The 17,661-nt window shown below is 47.4% G+C and overlaps 1 protein-coding gene across 7 annotated transcripts in view; it reads left to right on the forward strand.

Annotated features, from left to right (window-relative positions):
- nt5c2a (5'-nucleotidase, cytosolic IIa) overlaps positions 1-17,661 on the forward strand; it is a 55,063-nt gene that overhangs the window by 9,116 nt on the left and 28,286 nt on the right. For 5 of the 7 annotated variants that reach the window (XR_013548277.1, XM_078413272.1, XM_078413276.1 and 2 more), the window contains 2 exons: positions 10,775-10,881; positions 12,204-12,277. Coding sequence is in view for 6 of the 7 variants with exons in the window: in XM_078413272.1 (XP_078269398.1) it covers positions 10,775-10,881; positions 12,204-12,277 (181 nt within the window). In the remaining variant the exon portion in view is untranslated. Of the gene's footprint in view, positions 1-5,342; positions 5,465-10,774; positions 10,882-12,203; positions 12,278-17,661 lie in introns of all 7 variants that reach the window. The other 2 variants (XM_078413273.1, XM_078413274.1) reach the window with 1 other exon arrangement.

The raw sequence follows: 17,661 nt of genomic DNA on the forward strand, positions 1-17,661 counted from the left end.
TCTAACCATGGCTGAATCTTTTCGGAAGCCTGATCCACTTGTCTTCGACGGCAACATCGGTGAACGTTGGCGCACCTTCGAGGAGGAGGTTTACGATGCATTCATGGCTGCTGCACACCACAACAAGACTCCCCGCGTACAAGCATCCATTCTCCTCAATCTAGCAGGTTTGGAAGCAATCCGTCGGGCAAAACTTTGTTTATGCTGAGGCTGTGCTGGATGCGGCTGGTGTAGTTGTCACACCTGCCAAGACGATTCATGACCCTCTGTGCCTTAAGAATAAATTTCGACAGCTGTGTGATCCACAGACTAACCTTATCATGGAACAGCACAAACTCTTTGCATGTGCCCAGAACCCGGGTGAGCCGGTTGAAGCCTATATAAACTCTTTGAAACACGCCGCGTCGAGTTGCAGATTTGGTAACCTCTGTGATGAACTCACTAGAGACAGGCTGGTGTGTGGTATCACTAATGACAAATTGAGAAGGGACCTTCTGTGTGATTGCGATCTGACTCTAGTTAAAGCAATCAGCACCTGTCGGATTTATGAATTGACAGATGTCCACGCAAAAACTTTGAGTGCCGTGCCTCAGCCTGTTTTCCACATTGACTCGACAGGACCATATATCAGAAAGGAACGTCGACCGTTCAAGGTGACACAAGCCCAGCCTGGCAGGTCTGGCATAAGTTTTGTTAACGATTGCACTAATTGTGGTTACTCTCATATAGCCAAACGGGAGAACTGCCTGGCTTTTGGACAGATTTGTCATGGTTGCAAACGAATAAATAATTTCTGGAAATGCTGCAGAAGTTCCAATACGATTGAGACAAAACAAGCTGTACATTGGATACACCCGGAGCCTTCACACGACTTCTCTGATAGTGATACTGTAAACTTTCCAGAGAGTATGCCTTCAGTGGATGGAGTTCGCCTCAATACACACTCTGTCCGGGACCAGTTAATTAACACAAAGATCCCATGGTCACATTAAAGATAAACAATGTGCCTGTTGTTGTAAAGATAGACACAGGTGTGGCATGCAATGTCATATCTCATGCCGAAATTTCAAGGCTTCGCAGAGCTGAAGAATTCTCCCAGATGTTCTAGTGGCCAGAGATCCTAGGGTGATGGAGGAACTGAAGGAGATTCACATTAGGCAGGAAATGGTGTTGGGTAGATTGATGGGATTGAAGGCTGATAAATCTCCAGGGCCTGCATCCCAGGGTACTTAAGGAGGTGGCTCTAGAAATTGTGGACGCATTGGTGATAATTTTCCGATGTTTTATAGATTCAGGATCAGTTCCTGTGGATTGGTAGGTAGCTAATGTTATCCCACTTTTTAAGAAAGGAGGGAGAGAGAAAACAGGAAATTATAGACCAGTTAGTCTGACATCAGTGGTGGGGAAGATGCTGGAGTCAATTATAAAAGACGAAATTGCGGAGCATTTGGATAGCAGTAACAGGATCGTTCCGAGTCAGCATGGATTTATGAAGGGGAAATCATGCTTGACTAATCTTTTGGAATTTTTTGAGGATGTAACTAGGAAAATTGACAGGGGAGAGCTGGTGGATGTGGTGTACCTCGACTTTCAGAAAGCCTTCGACAAGGTCCCACATAGGAGATTAGTGGGCAAAATTAGAGCACATGGTATTGGGGTTAGGGTACTAACATGGATAGAAAATTGGTTGACAGACAGAAAGCAAAGAGTGGGGATAAATGGGTCCCTTTCAGAATGGCAGGCAGTGACTAGTGGGGTATCACAAGGCTCGGTGCTGGGACCGCAGCTATTTACAATATACATTAATGACTTGGTTGAAGGGATTAAAAGTACCATTAGCAATTTTGCAGATGATACAAAGCTGGGTGGTAGTGTGAGCTGTGAGGAAGATGCTATGAGGTTGCAGGGTGACTTGGACAGGTTGTGTGAGTAGGCAAGACATTTCTCGGTCCATGGGTCTCCTCACACCCTCATGTCGGATAATGCCGGTCAATTTACCAGTCAGTGCTTCAAGGACTTTGTTACGTGCTGGGATTTTAAACACATCACCAGCAGCCCAGAGTATCCACAGTCGAACGGGCTAGCCGAGAGGGCTGTCCGTAATGCCAAACAGGTCATGGAGAGATCCAGAAGAGCCGGGTCCGATGTATTCCTGGACCTCCTCACGTGACCCGGTGTTGGGTTCGCCGGCCCAACATTTGATGTCCAGACAGACTAATACCACCCTTCCTGTTGCAAGACACCTGCTGCAGCCCCGTGTTCACGAGCCCCAATCTGTTCAGGCTCAGCTGCAACATAAATGGCAGATCCAGAAGGCGTATTATGACAGGTCTAGCCGTCCTCTCCAGCCTCTGTCGGAGGGTCAGACGGTCTGTCTGCAGACCCAGAAGGGTCATGATCGTCTGGGCGTAGTTAGTGGGACCTGCCTGGAGCCACGGTCCTATCTTGTCCAATCGGAAGGAGGAACCTACCGGCGGAACAGAAAACACCTTCTATCGGTGAATGAGCCGGTGCCATCTCAGCTGCATCCGCATGGCCACACGGTGGTCACAGATGGCATGTTACAGAGCGATGGAGGCCAGGCGTCGGCAGACCGCAAGCTGGTCTTTACACCAACAAAGGAGTCGCTGGTGCTGGTGATGGAATCACCCATAAAATCGCCTATACAGTCACCCGTGACGTCACCGGTGCAGTATCCTGTGCAAAAGGCTGTTGAGAGACCAGTGCCGTTTGAACCACCACCTACAGTGCTGCCACCTACAACGGCTACAGCGGAGGGCCTGTATCATACTTGTGCAGGACGGGTCTGTAAGCCCAATCCCAAGTACCAAGACTGTGGCTAGACACTTGCTATGGACTCTGATTAATTACAGTCCTTACCGTTCCCTTTCATTTATCTTACTCAATTTGTATCCTCCTCTGCTTAGCGTTTGTCGTTGCTACTTTCATCCCTTATATTAGGGCGGCACGGTAGCGCAGCGGTAGAGTTGCTGCTTTACAGCGAATGCAGCGCCGGAGACTCAGGTTCGATCCTGACTACGGGTGCTGCACTGTAAGGAGTTTGTACGTTCTCCCCGTGACCTGCGTGGGTTTTCTCCGAGATCTTCGGTTTCCTCCCACACTCCAAAGACGTACAGGTATGTAGGTTAATTGGCTGGGTAAATGTAAAAATTGTCCCTAGTGGGTGTAGGATAGTGTTAATGTACGGGGATTGCTGGGCGGCACGGACTTGGTGGGCCGAAAAGGCCTGTTTCCGGCTGTATATATATGATATGATATGATATGATTAGGATGTCGGTGGGCTGTAGTTTTTTTCATATTGTAGTGGCTTTATAGACTCTTATCTAGTTTGGGGGGCTTATGCCTAAGAAGGAGGATGTAGATTCATGTCTGGTTTTACTGTTGTGCATCCGGTCTACAATCCAGGCCGGGTTTTGTACTACGTTATCCTGGTGTTAGTTAGGAGACTATCCTGAGAGCTGGAGGTAATGGTAGCCAGCATCTGTACTGCCAATGATCTGCTAATAAAGGACTTGTATACGCCGGAGTGCCTCTGAATGTACCCACTCACAAACAATACGTACTTGAGTTGTGTTACTGTCTTGTTGCCAGCAACCCTGGGGGGGGGAGGTGAAGTGACAGGTGGGTCTGTGATTGTGTTCCTGGGCTGGCAGGTCAGGTGCCTGAATAATACCACCTCCAAGTGGGACTTCAGGGCTCACCAAGGTAGATACTGAATATATTCTAAAACTCAGGAAACGCGACAGTGAAGCAGCCAAGTCCTAAATCATTTGGTTCTTGTGATATGGCCTCTACATCGATGAGACGGAGTGCAGACTGGGCGACTGTTGTACTGGGCACCTGCGCTCTATCAGCAATGGCCATTCGGCACCTCTGTTTCCACGCCGTTTTCACACTGACCTGCCCGTCCTTGGCCCTCTCCACTTAGTAAGCAACTGACCTTGGTTCCTGTAGAGGAGAAGTTACCTGCTGATGAATCCAAGGAGTTGCTTTGACGTTGTACACTCAACTAAAACCGGAAGAGAGCAAGCCAGTGCCTTGTTTATCATATCTGTCCATTCTTTTAGTTCCATGACAGAGGTTCAACATGGATGGTTGAATCGCCTCCCCCTGATTTCTGCCCTTGCAAGGTCACCTTGTGTTGAGTCTCAGGCAGGCCAGTGAATGGCTGCACGTTGTGCACATTAAGCAAGTAGCTATGTAGGAAGCAGTGGGGCATAGCTGGAGATGAGACATGCTGCTTCTCCCTCCAGTTCCTGGGCTGATATGTACATTTCTTCCCTTGTCATTGAGACTGCTGCCAATGTCCTTGTGGTCAGGGCACTGGGACTGCAAGCCTTTCAATTGCAGCAATGCTTCCCTTGTTTTTTTTGGGATGCCTATTTTTAGAAGGTATGAAGTGGAAAAACGTAACTATGTTTGAACTATGTTATCATTAACCTCTTCAGCTCCTGAAGGTGACTGGTTTAATTTTGGTTCGGTGCTGACTGATTTACAATGAGCTATTGTAGGGGGGGGGATTAGGTGGGCTGGGAGTGGGGAACAGTCCATGCCACTGTGACCATTTGTTAATGATCAGCTATTTAGCATTCGCGAAGGTGGATAACGTTTTAGAGTCAATAATCGGGGAAAGTATTTGCAGCCCCTCGGACAAGTGTGGATTGATTAGTGAGTACCCGCATGGATTTGTTAAGGGCAAATTGCATCTAATAATGTTGATCAAGTGTTTTGTTAAATTAACATACCATGTTGGTCATGGGAATATCTAAAGTATGGTTGAATGTGGAGGCTTTGGAGAGGGTGCAGAAGAGATTTACCAAAATGCTGCCTAGATTAGAGGGTATTAGCTATAAAGAGGGGTTGGACAAGCTTTGGTTGTTTTATCTGTAGTGTCGGAGGCTGAGGGGAGACCTGATAGAAATATGTGCAATTATGAGAGGCAGAGATGGGGTAGACAGTCAGAATCTTTGAACCAGAGTGACCAGAGGGCAGAGCTTTAAGATCAGCAGAGGATTGTGTAAGGAGATGTGCAAGGTAAGTTTTCTTACACACAGAGCGATGCCTGAAACTCGCCAGGGGTGGTGATGGAGGCAGATTTGCAAGGGGCATTTGAGGCTTTTAGATGGGCATGTGGATGTACAGGAATGGAAGGATATGGATCACATGCAGGCGGAGGAGATTCGTTTAACTTGGTATCATGTTCAGCATGGACATTGTGGGCTGAAGGGTCTGTTGCTCTGTCTTACTGTTCTATATATATATATATATATATATATATACACAAGTAGAACTGAACCCAGCCTACGTTGAAACTTTTTCAGGTAACCCGAATGCTTCATCTGTGAAGCCGAGTGACAAGTTCTTCAGTCTGTGGCGGTAGCAACCCATGTCTTTAACATCCTGCAACCCGACCAAAGGTTACGCTCCTACTTTGAAACTGCAGGTAAATTGGGTTGTTTACAAGATGGAAGCGAATGGTTCCACAGAATGGCTTCTGCAACATGGGTAGAAGCAGAGCAGGAGTGCTGGATGGGAGGGTGTGGCACAGCTCCTGGAGCTGGTTTAACAGGCTCACTGTGTGCAGGGCACAGCTTTCAAACCGGGTGATGACACAAAAGGGTATTACACTGGAAGGGGAATGGTGGGGACAGATTTATCGGTAGCTTTCTGACGATATGTAACTGGATATGTAACTGAAAGAATTAAAATTGTAGATTTATGAATCTCAGTCATACCTCACAGAATCAGGCCTTGTGGCCCGCCATATCTGTTTTTACCTTATTTCCCATCTACATTAATCACATTGCTAATATTAGAACTGCATTCTTCTATGCATCGTCAATTTAAGTGTACCTCGTAAATGCAGTAATTGTGCCTGATTCCACCACTCATTCTGGCAGTGCATTCTAGATATCAACCACTGTCTGTAAAAGAAAAAACCATGGTTACCCCTCATAAAACTCCTTCCTCTGACCTTAAACCTATGGCCTCTTGTTTTTCATGCTCTATCTACACCTCTTGTAATCTCCTTGATCTATTTCAAAGGTTGGAGAGTGGGTAAGTGTGATTTACTGGATTGCTCTTACAAAGAGCCAGGATAGATTTGATGGACTGAAGGGCCTGATACCATGCTCTGATTCTGGGAGCCCAGCCCGATTTCCTTGCCAACACTGGGGCACATAATCTATTATAATACCTTCTTGCTGCTCAACAAATTGACCACCAATTTGGGTTTCAATGAGACAGTCTTAGTCTGTTGAACTCAGCTATTTTCTAAACAGAAATTTCATTCTGTTTGCTACTTGCTCTTCCGTGGCTCTGATAACTTAGTTTAGTCAGTTTAGTTTATTGTCACGTGTACCGAGGTACAGTGAAAAGCTTTTGTTGGGTGCTAACCAGACAGCGGAAAGACAATACATGATTACAATCGAGCCATCCACTTAACTAGTCCTGGGACTAGCAGGACTAGTTAAGTTCTAAAACCTGATTGGCATGGATGAGTTGGGCCAAAGGGCCTTTTTCCCTGCTCTATGACTGTGACCTTGAAGAGGTTTCTGCATCAGGTCATCGTTCCCGAGGCAGCTTTTACTTTGCTTTTCAGAGAGTTGCTGCTTTGTGTTTGGGAGCCTTTATCAGCTTGCACATCGCAAAACATAAAAACAGGCACTGCAAAACCTTTCTCTTGCACTTTCCAGTGTGTGTAACCCGTGTTTCTCCTGCCTTCATACTGTTTGATGTGACGAACAGTGTTGAACCAGCTTTGTACCTATCCTGTGCAGAATTAGTAACTGAGAGGTTTGTCAGTGCTTGGTGAAAGATTTGTTAGTAAGTATCAGAAATATCGATGAATACAATATGAGCCTGACCTGAGTGTTATAATTCTGTGTTATGGGAGTTTACGCCCCATCACCTGTGCCCTCTCTAAACCTGTACGATTAGTGCTTGCATTTTTAACATGTTTTCTTCAGATAAATTTGATTTGTATAGGAATAGTAAATTGGTCCAGTGGGATCACAATTCCACTTGTGCTCCACACACTGCTCTTTCTCTCGCTGGCAACCATTGCAATTTGTATGATATAGCAGCTTCGAAACGGTGAAATATGTCTCGGTGCTTTGCAGGAGGAGTGTGAACAAACAGTTTTCCAAGGGCTCTATGTGTTGCATGGCTAAGATTGATCAAAAAAAGGTTGGGTTTAATTAGTGCACTAAAGAGAGGAGGCTGACACGTTAGGAAGAGAACTGCAGGCAGAGCCTTCGTACGCTGATGAAGATCACCATTGGAGTGATTGGTTTGGGAATGTGCAGGAGTCCTGGATGGAGGTGTGCCTGTTGGAGACACATATGCCTTGTGTTCATCCCGCTTCCACCTGCGTGCAGTGCCTGTGGGAGTGAGCTCCACATTCTCACTGCTGCCTAAAGACTCCCCTCTATTCACCACCATATATATTAGCAATTATACAATATTATTTAATCATTAAACATAGCTTCCCCTCCGTGGGCAATAGTTTCTTTACTTATTCTCATCCGAAACCATTTGCAAGTAAGAATTTCATTGTTTTGTTTTGGGACTTATGACAATAAAACACTCTAACTCTTGACTTTGGATTGTCTGACCTGCAAAATTACTCCAACACTTTGTGTTTTACTCAAGATTCCAGTATCTGCAGTTCGTTGTGTTCTCACCCTATTGTTTCTCTTCCCCATAACTAAAGTCCTTTATTCCAGGCAACATCTTGGTGGAAAAAAAAAGGCAAAGTGCTGGAATGCCTCAATACTCTCGTGCAACTAAAATCATGAATGGCATTACTGATATTGTGACTAACCTGTCCCGTTGAGTTACTCCAGCACCTTGTGTCTTTTAAAAAAAAATCAGTATCTTCATTTCCTTGTGTCAACATCTTGGTGAATCTCTTTTGCACTCTCTCCAACACAACTACATCCTTGCTATAGTGTAGTGGCACAATGCTCCAAGTGTAGTTTTTAAAAAAAAGGTGTGGTTGAACCAGTGTTTTGTAAAGTTGTGAAATAACACCTTGACCTTTTTATTCTATGCCCCGGCCTAGGGAGGTATGCATGCCATATGTCTTCTTCATCTTGTGATCGATACCTGCAATAATCTAGTGCAATTAAAGACCACGAATGATTTACCCGATGAGAACCTTTGTTATTCTGGTGGTTAGATTGATGTCATTACTCCCCCTCACCAAGCAGTGAGAATGGAGTTACCTTGTCAACCCTCGTCCACTCTGTCTTGGCTGTGCGCCACTGATCTGATCATCGGCTTCCCCTGGCTCCTGAATGCTCTCTGGTTGATAACATTGTTCGCTTGTTTTCTGAACGGGATGATCTTTGGTCAGTGTGATTTCCCCCAGGCAACAGCCACATCTCCGAGCCTATTGGCCAGAAGTGAGTGTTGGATTACTTAACCACAGAGGCCATCATAGATGGGTCTGACTCTTCCACCTGATGTTGCCATGGCTGTCAGGGGTTTGTGACGTTGCAACTTTTGTTGCAGCTGACCTTGGCGGAGGCTTGTTCTGCGCTGACGATTGGAACAGCCGGGGCAGTTTGGTATCAGGCCAACTCTGCCAATAATGACAGTGCAGTAATCGAACACAATGAAGGCATTACCCCTAGTCTCGTCTCTCCTAGTTCAAGTGCCATTGCTCCCTAGGGTCTATCTAACCCTTCCACTTGCTGACAATGAAATCAGTCTGAGCTACAGGGAGGTCGGGCAGGCTAGGACTTTATTCCATGGAGCACTGGAGCTGCGGGGTGGATTTATAGAGGCGTATAAAATCATGAGGGGAATGGAGCCTTTTACCCAAGGTAGGGGAATCAAGAACTGGAGAGCAGCAGTTTATGGTGAGTGGGGAAAGATTTAATTGGAACCCGAGGGGCAACATTTTCACATAGAAGGTAGTAGGTATATGGAATGAGCTACCAGAGAAAGTAGTTGAGGCAAATACTATAACACCATTTAAAAAACACTTGGACAGGTACATGGTAGGAATAGTTTAGTGGGATTTGGGCCAAACAGGGCAAATGGGACTAGTGTAGATGGGACATCATGGTCAGCATGAATGAGTTGGGCTGAAGGACCTGTTTCTGTGCTGTATGACACTGACTCTATCCGTGTTGTATAAACTGTATTGGTTACTGCTGCTTGTGATCGTGCAGCAGGTTGGGCATTGTCTTCATGATGCCATCCTCCCATGGAACATCCATGATTGCCCCTCGAGACGGGTGTTGTTAATCCCAAGCGGCGTTTATTGGTCAACAACCATCCTTTGGGCTGCCAGTGATGAGGTATGGAGCCAGACTGGGTTAGCTGGTCAGCTACGCAGAATGGGTGCAGCCGCTGAGCACATAGGCCTGGCTCTGCTGAGGCAACGCTAGTGCGCTGTGGTTCATGCTGTGGATGGTTGGCCTGGGCGTAAGGGTGTTTGATGAGGTATGACTAAGTCTGTGGTTTCGTATTTAAAGAATCATATAAATTGTAGTAATTAAATGAAGTTGATATGTCAGGGCAGGGTGTGTCATATGTGCAGTTTGCGGGTGCTGAAATCAACTACTGTGAACGCTGGCGACAGATCTGCAGTAAATGCAACTTGCAGGACCACAGGTCAGGGTGATGAGTTGGAGTCTATTACTGCTCCATTTTAGTGCATCAGGGATGGGAACAGCCACTAGACCTTTTGTTCCTGGAGGTTATTGATCGCTTGAGTCAGATATTGTAGAACTGGTCAGTCAAGGAGACAACGGCCTGACTGGTGGGAGCAGGTTGTACAGGAGGTGCCCCACGTGCCTACGGGGGGGGGGGGGGCAGCTCCTGCAGCCTCTGAGGTTACCTGTGAATGTGAGAACACGGATTGCAGGTGGGACGAGGACAGACTGTAGCATTGTGGTTTCGGTGGTCTCATTCCTGGGAATGGGTTCGTTAGTACGAAGCAAGGTGTCGATGAATGGGGTTGATCTAGGAACAGAAAACAGACACCAGAATTTGTAGCAATTGAAAAAATAAAGGCTAATGGATGTCCCTTCTGGACCGAGACAGGATCAATTAACAGTGCAGTCAACCACATCAGGTGGTGTGTGTAGTTTAGGTAAATTCTGTTGCAAATGACAAATGTGGATTGGTGCAGGGCCAAGATAGTCAGTACATTGAAATTTGTTGGCTGAAAAATTTACAAATATCACTATTCAAGACCATGAGATGTTTGGTATTGGTTTGTTATTGTCACGTGTGCTGTGCTGCAGGGAAAAACATTGCTGCAGGCAGATCAGACCATGCACGAGTACATCAGGTAGTGCAATAGAGAAAATATCCAGAGTGCAGAATATAGTGTTACAGCTACAGGGAATGTACAGATGTAAACAACGTTGCTGCCCGCTGAGTCGTAGCTTGTACTGGACGTTTTGTGTTTGGTCCTGAACCAGATTCAGGCCATTGGTGCTTCAGTGAGACTTCATAAACAGCTCCTGACCTTGGGAACAGGGAACTGGTGCCATGGAGGATGGCTCGTGCTTCATTGTTGATGTGGGGAAGGCTGTGTACACAGAGCAAGACGCTGTCCTCCTTGTCAGTAAAACACAGCTGGAGCTTTGGTAGCCAGTCGGTACAGGATTAATTTATAGAGGCTGCTGAATGATTGTCCCCAAAACTCTGCTTGATACCTGGTCTTTCATCTGTGAGCTGTTGGGTGACCAGTGATCTCTGATGCTCCTTGTGCTGTTCCTCCTCTCTGCAGCTAACTGAAGCCAACATGTCTTCGTGGAGTGAGAAGCTCAATGCCGACCTGTCCGGAGCGATGGATGGCAGCGCCATGAAGAAGTACCGGCGGGAGGCTTACCACCGGTAGGTGTCAGAGTGGGAGAGGGACAAACGGGGCGCGTCTTTGACTTTACTTTAGGTTTTTATCGTAGCTCTGTTTTGGGCTTCACTCCATCTTACTGGGCAAACTTGCACTATTGTCTCGGGAATGCTTTATAATGCCTTTAGATAACACAAAGGTCATAATGTCCCAGCCCACCCTCCCTTGACCCACTCCGGTCCCTCTCCCAGCTGCCTCCCTCATGAACCTATGGCCTCTAGATCTTGATTCTCTACCCTGGGTAAAAGACTATCTCCTCAGCATCTTATACACTATGAGATCACCACTCAGCCTCCTGTGCTCCAAGGAATAAAGTCCTAGCCTGTCCAACTTCTTCTTATAGCTCAGGCCCTCAACTCCTTGCAACGCTCTCGTAAATCTTCTCTGCACTCTTTTCAGCTTAACGACATCCGTCTTGTGGCAGGGTGACCAAAACTGAACACAATACGCGAAATGTAGCCTCGCCAACGTGTTGGCCAGCTGTAACATAACTGGGCCAAACAGCCGGCTGTGTAGCTCACTGCCGGTGACTGACATGTCACCAGATAACTTTACATTAGATTTCCAGCAGCCACAGCTTTGGTTTGGTCCTTTACTAATAATTCAGTGCTGAGTTTAATGAACCGCACCAGGTTTAGCCAGATGTGCGGGGAAATATAATTCACAACTGGCCTCATCTGTGCCTGAGTGAACTTTGCTGATAGAGATCCCTTCATTCCCTGCTTGGGTTTTTTGGATTTTAACATTAATTTACTCCTTAAAAACCTCTCTCATCCTCTCGTTCAGTGCCTGGTCTCGCATCCAGTCATATGCTCTCTCCCCTGTACGTAGCAGGATTGTGCACCCTCCCGGGAGTGTGTGGACTGCCACTGACAGACTGCACTTCACTCCCAAACCCTTTCATTTTCACATGTTAGCAGTGTGTCAGCCCACTAACCATCTCTAATCATCAGCAGTTCCGGGATCTGCACACACTCCTCCCCCCACCCTCCTTGTAACAACTGTGAGTCAGGATCTGCTCTCTTCTCCAGTGCAGTTTTAGAGTTATCCCTGTTGTAAGTGTTCCTGAGCTGTGGCTTTATTCACACTCCATGTTAAGGTCAGTACTATCTGCATTCAGGAAACTCCTTTTCCTTGCCTACTTCTTCTCCCTCTCATTCACTGTCCCCACTGTTTCTCCTTGTCTAATGCTTTTACTGACCCGTTTTCACACTTGCGCTGCCCCCTCATTATCTCACCCCCCTTCCCCGTGTCCCTCATTAACTCACTTCCCCCCCTAATGTCAATATTGTTTCTTATTTCACAGGGTGTTTGTTAATCGCAGTCTGGCCATGGAGAAGATTAAATGCTTTGGATTTGACATGGACTACACCCTGGCAGGTGAGAGTTGCAGCTGAGCTTGGAATCCCATCCCTGTGTTGTTGTTGAAACATCCCCCTACCTTCCTCTTTCGACTTTTCTCTGATCCCACCACCATAGTGCCCCTGAAACTCTGCCTCGAGACTGCACAGGTCTAGGCAGCGAGTGTTGTCAGGAAGCCCTACTGTAACATGCTTGCTCTGTCCTTCTGTGAGACTCTCTGCCCGGTAGGAGCCAGACTGATACCCCCCTCACTCTGCAGGAAGCGCAGTGAGAATCGGGCAGCCATGTGACTGAGCAGACGTGGCAAAGAACCCTGGAGCTGGCTGCTGTGATGAAACCTGCCCAGACACGTGGGGCTAAAGTGGTCAGCTTCCAGCTACCGGGGGGCAGGGGCTTTGCAAAGGGGGTGTGGCCAGCCCAGTATGGGGGTGGGGAGGGAACAGAGGCAGCAGGTTTGTGGGGTTGGGTGTTGAGTGGAGCCTGGAAATCTAGTGCTTGGAGGGAGTTACCAGGAGGGAGGGGTTGCAGTGTGCAAATCCTGGGACTGATGATGATTCAAGGTGCTGAGACGCCGGCCAAACCCCTCCACTAGAGAGAGGAGGAGGGGTACCATGGCCGCCGTGTGAAAGGGTGGAGATGAGGAAGGAGAAGTCCTGGGACAGGGTTGTGGGGAATGCTGGAAGCAAGATAGCAGTGAGATTGGGGACTGAGGGAGGGGGATGAGAGCCACAAAGTACCTGCTGGGACACTGCCATGTTTGAGGGAGGGGGGCAGAGGCTTGTGCCTGGATTTGGTGACAGTGTGGGGAATGGTTGGGGTTGGAAGTGGTGAATCTGGGGCATTGGTCCAGGCCCCAGTGCTGGGCAGTGGAGAGTTGTTGGATTAATGATGTGGGTGAAATTGTTTGATCTGCATGCTTTACTTTCCTTCCTTCATATCCTGGGCTTGTATCAGAGTATGGGTACTGCATTATACAGGCACATGGGCTTGTATGTGTATGCCTGAACTGCAGTATACAGGCACCCAGACATGTATCAGAGTGTGCCTGCACTGCAGCATACAGGCACCCGGACGTATCAGAGTGTGCCTGTACTGCAGCATACAGGCACCTGAGCTTGTATCAGAGTCTGCCTGTACTGCATTATACAGGCACCTGGGCTTGTATCAGTCTTCCTGTACTGCAGTATACAGGTACCTGGGCTTGTATGTGTGCCCATACCACAGTGTGCAGGCACCTGCGCTTGTATCAGTTTTCCTATACTGCAGTTTGCAGGCGCCTGCGCTTGTATGTGCGCCTGTACTGCAGTATGCAGGCACCTGTGCTTGTATCAGTCTTCCTATACTGCAGTATGCAGGCACCTGTGCTTGTATCAGTGTGCCTGGGCTTGTATCAGTCTTCCTATACTGCAGTATGCAGGCACCTGTGCTTGTATCAGTGTGCCTGGGCTTGTATCAGAATGTGCCTATACCGCAGTATGCAGGCACCTGGGCCTGTGTTGATTTGGGCCAAAGTGCCTGTTTCCATGCTGTATGCCTATGACTGTACTGTGGTGTACAGGCCCCATGGCTTGTATCAGACATGATCGTGCAGGGTTCAAGCACCTGGCCCTGTAACAGCCTGTGACTCTACTGCATTGTACCCTGGGCTGTATTACTTTGCCTGTATCGTGCAGTACAGCCACCCTGGGCTTGAACTAGAACAGCCCTTTTCCACCCAGCTGCAAGCTTTCCCCAATTGCTGTGCATTGAGCAGCAGCAACACTGCTGTTTCCCAATCTCCTCCCGGCAGTCTGTGCAGAAACATCAGGGGGATTTCAGACACTGGAGTGCTTGGAACTCGTGGAATGCAGGGGCCTCTTTCCTGGCAGCAGCAGGGAACAGATTGCAGCTGCTGGTTTGCAGAGGTCTGTAGTCCTGTGAATCTATCATACATACAAATGCCTCTTAGAAAAATGACTACAGTTAGACATAAATTTATGAAATCTAATGGGTTTAACAGACCATTCCATGTTTATTGTATGGTAGGTTAAGGAAAATATAAATGTATGTTCACCGTGCAACTTTGCAAGAGCAGTGAAATCTCTAAATAGTGTGCAACTTGCAGCGGACTGTGCACATTGTATCCCCTTGTATCTCTCTTGTCTCTCTGGGTGCCAGAGGTCGCTGCTGGGGCCTGCTCTTTGGGTAGCCTACACTTCAAGGACGTGCTCACAGTGGAGGGTGGGCCAATCAAATGGGATCTCGTTATGGTTCCTGAGTGATAATGGACGTAGAAACGTGGAGGGCATTCTATCGAACTTCTGCTTTTTCTTAAAGACTTCATGAAGTTCAGAGTTGAACTGCTCGCCAGAGGATAGTCTATTCTTTTACACAGTTACTGAACCCTTTAAAGTATTTTCACAGCGAGCTTGATTATAATGACTCGTAGGTAGGTAGTTGATGAATTCAGTGAGGCATTGACCGGCACTTGTGTATGCTAACTTTACGTCCCGCTGTTGGTCCACATCTGACTGTTGTCCAAGTTTTCTGTACAAGCTTGGATTGCTTCATATTTGATGACTTCCAAATAAAATTGAACATTTTGGAATCATTAGTGAGTCGGACCCCATGCAAAGCGAGCACTTTGTGTATTGCATTAGACTGTTTGAGGTTTGGATGCTGAGCAGGAAGGCAGTGGGTTTAGGATGGTAGGGTGCAGATGGTGGAGTGAGTGTGTGAGCTGTTCCGGTGTATAACAGTGACTGGGTAAACAGCGGACAGCATAAAGCTGTGTGGGAAAGTAAGTTGGAAGGAAGAGGCAACGTGTTCACAGAGAGGCTTGGACAGATTAAGTGAGGGGCCAGGAAGCGGTCAAATGGAACATAATGTGGAGGAATGGAAAAGATAATACGTTTTTTACAGGAGAGGGAGTGAGAGGTGTGGCCATTCAGAGGACCCGGAGTCTTTGCGCACACATTGCTGTTAACATGGAGGCATGGCGAGTAATAAGGATGACGTGGCGTGCTGCCTTTTAGTGGAAAGGGATTTCATTGTAAGTCCAAGCGCAGGGTGCTGATGTCACACCTAGGTACTGCGTGCTACTTACTTCCTTAAGGTAAAATTTACTAGATTTGGACGGGCGAGATGAAAGAGTCCTCAGTGAGTTAGGTGATCACGCCCTGTACAGTGGACTCGACCCGGAGATGAAGCGTGATCTCATTGTAATGTACGGTTGTGAGAGTGGATGGCAGTGCATTCCTCGAGGCTGCATCACCAGCTGGAGAGCCTAGAACTCGGAGCACCGTGACAAGATAGGGGCTCAGCCACTTGCACTGAGGAGAGGGATTTGTGGATCTGTGGAATCCATCTCCCTGCAGTCCTGTATATGCTGAGCTGCTGGCAATATGAAAGACTAAGCCGGGTCGATCTCTGCACCCTCAGGAAATCGTGGATGGGATTGCTGAGCATGAATGTGTAGAAGATCAAAGTTCTTCCACGAGCTTATTGAAATGTGGAGCGGGTTTGGAGGACTGTCATGCTGTCTTCTAATCCCAGTTCTGCGGGAGATGCTGTATTGACACTTTAAACGTTCACCTTGTCAGACCTTCCCAGTGAAGGGTGAAACCCCTGGTGTCTGGCTGCCAGTCATTGCCCCGGAGAAGTCCATCGCAGTGTCTTTTGCCCTTTGGACTTGGTGTAAAGATGAATCTTGTAATGACTGTGCCTGTTGGAATCATTAGTGAGTCGGACCCCATGCAAAGCGAGTACTTTGTGTATTGCATTAGACTGTTTGAGGTTTCGATGCTGAGCAGGAAGGCAGTGGGTTTGGGATGGTAGGGTGCAGATGGTGGAGTGAGTGTGTGAGCTGTTCCGGTGTTGATCAGAGATGTTGGGTTTGGTTGGGTTTGTCTCAGTCCAGCACAAACTCGGGTGCAGAAATGACAGAACGTTGCACTGTTCGATAGTTAGATAGAGCTCTAGGGGCCAATGGAATCAAGGGATATGGGGAGAAGGCAGGCACAGGTTACTGATTGTGGATGATCAGCCATGATCACAATGAATGACGGTGCTGGCTCGAAGGGCCAAATGGCCTCCTCCTGCACCTATTTTCTATGTTTCTATGTGTATGTTGGAGGGGCCGTGATTTGGGTGAGGTGTTGAGCTAACAAATTGGTTACTCAGCCAATTGGCTATGGCATCACTTATATCGTACGGTGACTATATTTGAACAAGTAACTGTTGGCTTTTGGTTATTTGGGATGTCCTAATGTTGTGAGAGGAAGCTGTCAGGAATGCCTGGCTGAAAGCTAGAGAAGGTTGCACCAGAGGAGGTGGCATTGCCAAATGTGGGTGGACTTGTGCAAGAGGCACAGTTTGACAAGTTGGGCAACTCGAGCTTTCAACATGGCCAGTCAACAGGAAATGAGGTCGTGCCTTGCTGCCCTCAGAGTTGTGAAATAGTTGTGAAGCAGCCTGCAGTGTCATTGTGTGTATCATGTTCCTCTTCCCATCCCGTCAAAACCGAGGGACTCTCGCCGAACTGCACCACGTCTGCAACTCGGGAAGTTTCTGGGTAGAAACCTTCATTATCCTCTGGAACTGACTACAATTCCTTGCACTCCCGTCCTCCCCTCACTTTTCCCCTCCCCCCACCTCCCCCCTCCAACCAGCCCCCTCCCCCAAAACCCAAACAGTTTCCATATTGTGGAGTGTATTAATTCCACTCCTGCTTTTCCAAGCCTTGCTGCTATATGGAGCTGTAGTCTCACCCCAAGTGCTGGCACGATAGAAGTGTAGGTAAAGGAGGAGGGGGGAGGGTTGCTTTTTGACAAGTGAGGATGTGACAACAGCACTTAAAGCACATGTTTTTGAGGGATCGTCCAGTGAGATTCTATCAGTAGAACTTAGAAACAAGAAGGGACTGATCACTTTGATGGGACTGTATATTTAAACGATTTTGATTAGAATGTACAAGGCATGGTTAGTAAGTTTGCAGGTGACAGGTGTTGTAGGCAGTGAAAAAGATTTTGCTCTGCATGCTATCCAAACATCAGATATACCATAAATAAATAGAATCAGGTAAAATTCAATAGAGAGATCAAAGAGGAAGATACCGAGATATAGCTCTCAGCATTGTAGCACACCAGAGACTGTCCAATGTCCACAATGGGGTAGAGGTGAATCGGACAGTACCCTAGCTTATGGAAGGATCGTTCAGAAGCCTGATAACGGGGGGGAAGAAGCTGCTCCTGAGTCTGGTGGTGCGCACCTTCAAGCTTCTGTATCTTCCACTAAATGGGAGTTAAGAGAAGAAGGAACGACCTGGGTTTGATGTCTTTGATTATGCTGGATGCTTTTCCGAGGCAGCGTGGTGTAGGTGGAGTCTTGCATGTCTTGCAATATTAGCGCCAAGGGACTTGAAA

Source organism: Rhinoraja longicauda, chromosome 16, assembly GCF_053455715.1.
Source record: "Rhinoraja longicauda isolate Sanriku21f chromosome 16, sRhiLon1.1, whole genome shotgun sequence".
In the NCBI taxonomy this organism is placed as follows: domain Eukaryota; kingdom Metazoa; phylum Chordata; class Chondrichthyes; order Rajiformes; family Arhynchobatidae; genus Rhinoraja; species Rhinoraja longicauda.